The 8257-nt window shown below is 42.3% G+C and overlaps 1 protein-coding gene across 1 annotated transcript; it reads right to left on the bottom strand.

Moving 5' to 3' along the window:
* Nucleotides 1–3400: 3400 nt before the first annotated feature.
* erp27 (endoplasmic reticulum protein 27) lies at nt 3401–7576 on the bottom strand. Its single transcript, XM_076280980.1, has 7 exons — nt 7504–7576; nt 6832–6926; nt 5823–5960; nt 5521–5637; nt 4959–5084; nt 3848–4045; nt 3401–3486 (listed from the first exon to the last, which is right to left on the bottom strand). Exons 1-7 carry the CDS (start codon nt 7574–7576, stop codon nt 3442–3444), a joined length of 792 nt encoding a protein of 263 aa, XP_076137095.1. The 3' UTR covers nt 3401–3441.
* Between the last annotated feature and the right edge of the window lie 681 nt (nt 7577–8257).

Below are 8257 nucleotides of genomic sequence, written 5' to 3'. Positions count from 1 at the left end.
ACATTTAGTAGGCCATTCAGGTCATTTATGGGAGGCTCCTAGACTGCTTACAGTTTTTTTCAGTCGCTAACAAGCGTTTGTCTAACCAGTTGTCACGTTTTCAAAACTCTAAACACAATTAGCACAGCATCAGTCTTTTGTGGCCATACCATTCACACATTCCATGTTGTTTTCACACAATATGCAGTCAGTGAACACATTTACACAATGCTTACATTTTCTTAACAGACAAGCTATACCTCCCAACAAAACTATGGATTGTTTTTGTAGTTTTTACGAATGTTAACACACAACATCCCACAATAGCAAACACAATATTCCAAACCTTAGATACACTATAAAAACCTCTGCTTCTGCTACCAAATGGTTTTTATCCCAGGTGCATCGCCTTGGATAATATCAGATGCGATGTTGATAAAAACATGTGGCCTAACCCTGATGATCGCAGAGATTAGAAACAGTAATTTTGTGTTTTATTTTAGTTCCCCCCCTTTTTATCTGGGCTTTTTGCTGTTGTTTTTTGTTCAGAATGCTCTTGTGTGTTTCATGGATATTTTGTTCACTCTAAGCAATACTGTAAAACTTTTTCTGTTCTATCATACTGTAAACAGTATTTCTATTGTACCTCCTGTAGTAAACAGTAAAGGGAAAAAAACTGATTTGCTTTTTACTAGAATACTTTTGAATGTGAACATTACATGTGGACATACAGTTCCCAACCAAGAAATTTAGTGTAAAAACTGTGGATAGAGCATGTTTTGCATGCAAATATCTGTAAAACTGAAACATAAAAGTCTATGCCGTTTTTGTAATGTCAACAATAGCCAGTATTTTGAAACCTGGTGTACTTTGCTTGACTGCATGTATTTTGTGAATTGAAAACAAGTGTTATTCTTTGACAGAATAATTTCATTTTGAGTCAGATTTCCAGTGTTTTGGTAAAGTTAGTGTGTGCAGAGAAAGATGTGTTCTGTTTTGAAATGAAGAGTTAGTATACAAAATGTGTTTCTGTGAAGAAAATGATCCATTTGGCCAATTGTGTTTTGTAGGTGTGAGTCTGTGTTAAGAGTTTAGAAAAAGTAGCTAAAGTATGGGTACGCGCTTGTTAGCGATTGAAAAAAACTTAATAGATACTCCATGGTGATTAATCTTCATAGATTGTTTTTCTTTCATGCTATCTTTCATAGCTTCAGTTTTACACTATGCATCTCATAAACTGTACACTGAACCTCTATCTTTCATGTGGTATTTCATATTTCCAAACTCTGACTGTCACTGTATTCCATAGGCTATATGTATTTATCACATTCTTTCATACTTTCTGTATTATGATTGGCTTACATTGATACACTTATGGACTTATGGACATTTATACACTTATGGACTTAAAGCTTCACCTTAGTATAAGTACATTATGTGGTAACCACATTGTAAGGCCCCAGGGATTGCACAATGATCCTTGTCAACACTTCAGAAACCATTTAATGCCTTTCAGAACTAGTATGCAGGGGGTATAAGAGGTGGGTAAACTATGAATTCTGTGATCACGGTAAGGTGGACTGCGCCATGCGGTCTCTGATTTTTTAAAAAGGCATTCAGAACATGTTTGATGATGGTGGAGGTTATTGTCCAATGTTTATAACAATACCAGTGGTATTGAGTGTACATATTTGGATGTGGATGTGAATGTGGATAATACAGTGTGATTTTTGAATATGAAAAGTTGCAATTGGTGAATAAACTTTTTTGAGAAGTGGATAAACTCTAATAAGAGCTATTTCTGAAATTTCAGTGGTGGATAAACTGTGTTTACCTGCATTTAGCCTCCACTACAGCCCTACTAGTATTGTTATACTTCAATCCTAGAGGGTTTCTGGTTGAAATGTTCCAAACCAACACAGATACTTTGAAATAAAAATGAATCAGACTTTATGCTCTATAAATTGACTACTATAAAATGTTTTTTGTTTGTCTTCAAGTTACAATGATGTTTTCTGTGCCAGCGAAATCCCTTATGAATGCATGTTTGTTCATGCAGTTGAAAGGGTCTATAATGTTGAACTAAAGGACTGATTATTGAAGACAACACAGGGTCTATACAAAAACTAGGCAATAACCTTTAACGTTATCGAACATGTTCTGAATGTTTAATTCAGTAGCCTATGTTGTCCACCTTACAGTTAATTCTTATTTTGTACCACTACACCCCTGCACACACACAGACACACACACACACACACTCACACACACACACACACACACTCAGACAGTTTATGTTGACATATTCTTACTTTAGGTTTGGGCCACATAAAAGTTCTTAATTAGTCTACTGTTTTAAATGAAATGTTTACATCCAGACAGGGTAGCTCTTTTTTGACTCTCTCTCTCTCTCTCTCTCTCTCTCTCTCTCTCTCTCTCTCTCTCTCTCTCTCTTTCTCTCCTTCTCTCTCTCTCTCTCTCTATACTACTATAGGTCAAATGAAAAGCCTTTGCTTGTGAGACAACAGCCTCCTGCCATCATTCTTCTCATTACTGTCTGCTGTGGGGGCCTTTGTCTGAAAATGTTGATTGCAGTACATGCCCGCAAACACAAGCGCTGTGATGCCGCCGCTACCGCGGGCCTCCGATGGCTAAACACACTGAGCTCGCTCTGCTCTGCAAGCTCTGCCCTGTCTCACTGCATTGCCAGCCTGTTTCCCATGCTCCCAGGCCTGTTTCCTCTTGGCTAACGAACCCCGCTAATTACGCATAATTCCCAGTCTGGGTCTCAGAAATCCCGCCTGATTTTTTTCTGAGGCCCTATTTTTTTTTTTTTCAATTTTTGTCTAAACCTGTTGAGCCTAGCCAATTTTTTTTATTGTGTTTATTTTCTTTATTGCACAGCCAGGTTTTATATACTGTGTACGTGATTGTCAAGCCTGTCTGCTTTTTATAGCCTCCCTCATTCCAGTCTCGCTCGCTCGCTTGCTTTTTCTCCGTCTCTCTGCTTCTATTTCGGAGCTCCTTTTTGCATTTACTGTCGCTGCATTCCTCCATAGCTAGGCTTGTCTGTCTGCCACGCTCCCTGTAAATCTCACCCCGTCTGACAGCTGTGGTCGAGGAGATCAGATCGGTCGGACTCGGCGCACAATGCTGAGGCCTGCGGACCGGCCCTGGTCTCTGGACCCGGGTCAAAACCGCCGGCTGACCGCAGGCGGCCCACACTAAGTGTATGGATCCGCACAGGAAACACAAACATTTAGATGCGCTTGCATTGCAAACATAACATGTGCATTTCCAGTGATTGGTGACTTGAGCGGGTAAAACTCACAATCGATGCTTTAGGCGGATGCTTTAGGTAGATGTCATCTGCTCGTAGACAAAAACAGGGATTAGCAAATTAAAGCACATTGCTGTTATGTTTTTACAGTAAAATGTTTTATTTTGATCAGAGCATTCAGATCAGAGTTCAGTTTTGGCTTCAGGTTGGCCCGCTTCTTTTGTTTCCTGTAAAACAAGGTGGAGCAGATAAGATGCATCATGGTGTTGTTGAGTGACAGTCATGATTGACTGCATTTGAACCATAGAGCATTTAACAGCATGATTAGCCAAACATTACTGCAGGCACGTCAGCATCACAGTCATGCATGGCTAAACACATGCATGGTTCCCATTTCACAGAGAAGCAAAATGACCCCACCCTCACACTATCACACCAAAGGACTACTCACCCATCACTCAGTTTGTAAAAAGGCTGATAGCTTGCTTACATAATCTCTTGTGCATTATACGTTTTTTGATAGCCAATCACGATTTCTATCTCGTGTAGAGATTCACAGGCCGCAGCCTGTCAGGTACTATGTCTCACCTGGAGTTCTCCGTCCAGGAAGGACTGGCAGAATGCCCGCACGGCGTCTTTAGTGATGTCCCCCTTGGGCATGAGCCACTTCTTATCCAGGTCGCTGTCGTAGAGGCCCACGCGAGGCAGGTCACGTGACGTCAGGCCAAAGTAGCCCAGGGAGCGCTCGTTGCCCTTCACTGCCCCGTTCACCAGGACAAAGAGGAGCTGACCAGTAGATTTGGAGTTAGAGAGAGAGAGAGAGACAAAGAGAGAGTGTGTGAGAGAAGGAGAGAGAGAGAAAGTGTGTGTGTGAGAGAGAGAGACTTGTAAAGGCCTTTCTCTATGAAAAAGGGAAGTTCACAGCTACCGGAATATGTAACACTTTTCAGTTTGCCACACTTCTACTTTTTTGAGTTTATGCAACTTGCAACCATGGAAACACACTCAAGTGTAAGACTTCCAGCCCACTAGGTTTCCTGAACTTTCGCCGAGTGACAAAACAGGCTTTTATTCTCCCTTCACAAGTCAAGATGACTTGAAAGAAGAAAAGCAGTGTGGTGCAGACAGTGGTCAGCGAATACTTTGAAGAAAGTTTTTCACAGCCCATGAAAGCACTGAAGCCTGTCTCCTTCCTGGTGCAATCTGGTCTCCCTTATATGGTTATGTCCAGCTAAAGGAAACAGAAATTATTGATCTTGACTGACCCTGGGGCAGAGTAGGGCCTCACATGGGCAAGAGGCGGCCCACCTCTGGGTTAGGAGTCTTACGGAAGAGTAGAGAAGTCACTGACAAATAACAGGCAGAGGCGCCATACTGTATGTCATTCTCGACACACTGTTCGTCGGGGCTTTTCATGTTGAGAAATATGTGGGGTTGGAGTGTGATCAATCAGATTACAAGGAGAGAGCTGGATTAGCTGAAGTTCAATTGATATAACAAGTGTTAGCGATTTCCAGACAGGAATTACAACATTTCTGGAATGTTCCATTAAAAAAAAAAAAAAAAACCTTCCTAAAAAACACTACTTAGTCAACAGGGCGGCATTCTCCCAGGGAGATTTTTCTGACCCAAACCAGGCCATCGCCCTGGGCTAACCCAGAATCCAGGCCAAGCTCCTTAACACCAGCAGCTCACAGACCTTTCCACTGAAGTCAGGGGCCACAGCCCCCAGCCTCTTCTGCAGCTTGGAGTAGTCGGCACTCCCCCTGTTGGCGAAGAGCAGGATGTGCGTCTTCACCCGCGACTGAAACAGGCCCACGGCAGTCTGAGAGACCAGAGAGAGTGAGGAGCCATAGGAGACAGACAAACATTAAACTACAGGAGGAAGACATGTCCTAATCATCTAAACATATAACACATAGAGACATATAAACATATGTGACTGATAAAGGCATGTCACTGTTACATTACATTGTTACTAGCTTGCATAGTAAAGACGTTTAATGGCCACCTTACATCAAACAACTTTGACAAGATTTGGAAAAGATTCTTGAAAGATTGGAGTCTTTTAACTAATGCCTCCCATTCAAAAGACTACAATCTTTCAAGAATCTTTCCCAAATCGTGTCAAAGTTGTTTGGTGTAAGGAGGCCATAAAAGAAGTATACAGTAAGACAGAGTAGAGTGGAGTAGCAGAGCCTAAAGTATACTTTATATTTGTGGCTGTGTAAGAGGAAGCAGAGGTCGAGAAAATGACATACCACTTGGTTGTACTCTGTGATATAGCGGACGTTATTCATTTTGATGAAGCGTGTCAACCCATCAGCATCCACTTTCTTTGCATCAGAGAGCTGCAAATTCTCTTGGCCTACATCCGCCTGTACCCCACAGCAATCCAGAGAGCAGGACAAACAGACAGATGAACAGATAGATAGATAGATAGATAGATAGATAGAATTCTTTTATTTAATCTGCTTGTGTTTTCCTAATACAGTGGCCATGCAAAGTACAGTGTAAGCTGTTCTAATGTTAAGGTGTATATGAGTGAACCACGGATGATGACCTTTCTAAAGATGCTGATGGTGTCAGTCGCGATGCTGTAGTTTGCCCACACTTCCTTATCACTGCACAGGGCTACCGGGATGGGCTTCACTGCTTTGGCAGCCTCCAAAAACTCCTTATAGCCATAGCTCTCCTCTCCCTGAAGAGAGAGAGAGAGAGAAAGTCAGAAATTCGTAAAAAGAATTGGTCTCAGTCCTCTGCATTGTCCTGAGAGCAAACCAGAATATAACCACGGACCAAACCAAACACACATCTCTCTCTTTCTCCCTCTCCCTCTCTCCCTCTCTCTCTCTCTCTCTCTCTCTGCATGGCCATTCCCGCCACACTGTTTAGGTTCATGTTAGGTTGCTGCACAGATTATGTTTATAGTGACCGGTCAGTGCCAATCCCACAATGCCTCCGATGCACCCGTTTTTCCCTCTCCGTTGACATCCTCCCCCGTAAGTCTGACGGTACGCTGGGATAGCCGCCCTCTGGGCCGCCCGCTGCTCCGGCGTCGGACAGGGACATTCCTGCGCCAGCTGGAGCGGCGAAAGTCGGTTGCAGAGGAGCGGTTGCGAACGCCAGCGCCACACAACATGGGGAAAGAATCTGTATTCTCCCACGTTGTAACTGGCCAACGTCCTCAGGGCGGTGTGAAGTGACAGAAGAATGACAAACACAGACAAACACAGACGCGGCACACAGACGTTCGCATGTCCTCATTTTCCTTTCCACATGGGATTGTGACATTTTAGAAAATATTTCCTGGCTGTCCCCATGGAATAAGCTCTTATAATATACCTTTGTGAAAAAAAAAACTTTTTCGTAAAGCTCTTTAAAAACATTTACCCTTTTCTCAAGTAACCTTTAGAGTTATTGATTTTTTACAAAGACCTTCTAAAAGCTTCCCTTTTTGTTAGATAAGGGTTCTGAGCTGAACTGAAGATTCAGTGTCTACATGGGAACACATTCATGGAGATAACTTTTTAGTTGGAGTGTAGCACAAACACACACTTTCACAGTCTGACCTCAAAGAAGCCGATCACAGCAACATCATCTGAGTCAAGGAAGGCCTCCACTGCTTCAACATCGGTCAGTTTGGGGAGGGCATCGTCAGATGGAGCTACAGACCACGAGGAACCATCCTCAGTCAGAATTTAGCTACATTTTATAGATCATAGCCTACAAGTTCTACCCAACAGACTCAGGGACCAAAGCAGAAGCAGAATTTGACTATTTACTGTAATGTAATACTGTCCAGTGCAGTGCCCGTTCAAAACATGCTAAACCCACAGCCCAATTACATGCCCGCAGGTAGGCCTGCTTTAAAAATAGGATGATAGGGAAAAACATGATTCCCACTAAGCATTCAATGATGAATATTGACTATTATTATATTATATTATATTATATTATATTATATTATATTATATTATATTATATAGATAAAGTAGCAATACTGATTGCTGATAGTCCCTGCTTCTGAAAGCATGAATCAGTTAGCTAACTCAGTTGCACTGTTTTTAGGGTGATGCATAACAGAATAACATCTAATTTTTTGTGAATCATCATGTCAAAGCATACATGTACTTCTGTAAATAATAATTATAATATTATTGTAAAAATAATGATAGTAAATGATGACTTGTCACAGAAATGCTGTAATCCCACAAAAGCACAGCTTCATAAAAAACACTTACCCTCCTCATCAGTGACATCAGCAAGAATACACACAGTGAGCAAAGAGAACACAACCACAAGGAACGTCTTCATTTTCTCTTAGTGTTCTTAAGAATGACTGTGCTGTGTCACGTCTTTTGATTCTCCGTCCAGTGCGGTTCTGGCTGCTGTCTGTCCACCTGTCTCAGCCGAGGCCTCCATCGCTGTGTCCCTCTGTTGACGTCACACGTCAGCTTTTTCTCGCGCTGTCATTGGTGGGGTCTGTGGGAGTCGGGCAGGTGGCCGAGATAAGTTGGGGTCAGCGAGTATTGGGCTACGTGTCACTGTGCTACACACAAAGACAAGGAGGAAGTAGAGAGAAGGTGCAGAAAAAAGTGTGTGTGTGTGTGTGTGTGTGTGTGTGTGTGTGTGTGTGTGTGTGTGTGAGTATGAGTGTGTGTGTGTGTGTGTGTGTGTATGTGTGTGTGTGTGTGTACAGTATGTGTGTGTGTATGTGTGTGCGTGTGTGTGTGTGTGTGTGTCTATGTCAAAGAATGAGAAAGCAAGAAAGTGATGGAGGACATTACTGATGATGAGGAACTTCATTTTCATGCCACTTCAAAACAGTCAAGGACAATAACTGTTCCTGTCACACCAAGTTGCCTTCTCCTGTATGCAAACACATGGGAGAGGTATGCGTGAAATATGCTGTATTTGGAAGTCTTGTGAAAAGCCATGTAAAAGCAGCATAAGCCCATTCATAAACCGCCACCTGTGTGTGAAAGCTGCCACTTC

This window comes from Alosa pseudoharengus, unplaced genomic scaffold (assembly GCF_046254945.1).
Source record: "Alosa pseudoharengus isolate Yale_2024_CS ecotype anadromous, Long Island Sound unplaced genomic scaffold, YU_APseudo_1.1 YU_APseudo_1.1_scf_1, whole genome shotgun sequence".
Taxonomy (NCBI): Eukaryota; Metazoa; Chordata; class Actinopteri; order Clupeiformes; family Clupeidae; genus Alosa; species Alosa pseudoharengus.
Note: the sequence above shows the minus strand (reverse complement) of the source record. Positions and strands in the feature narration are given on the sequence as shown.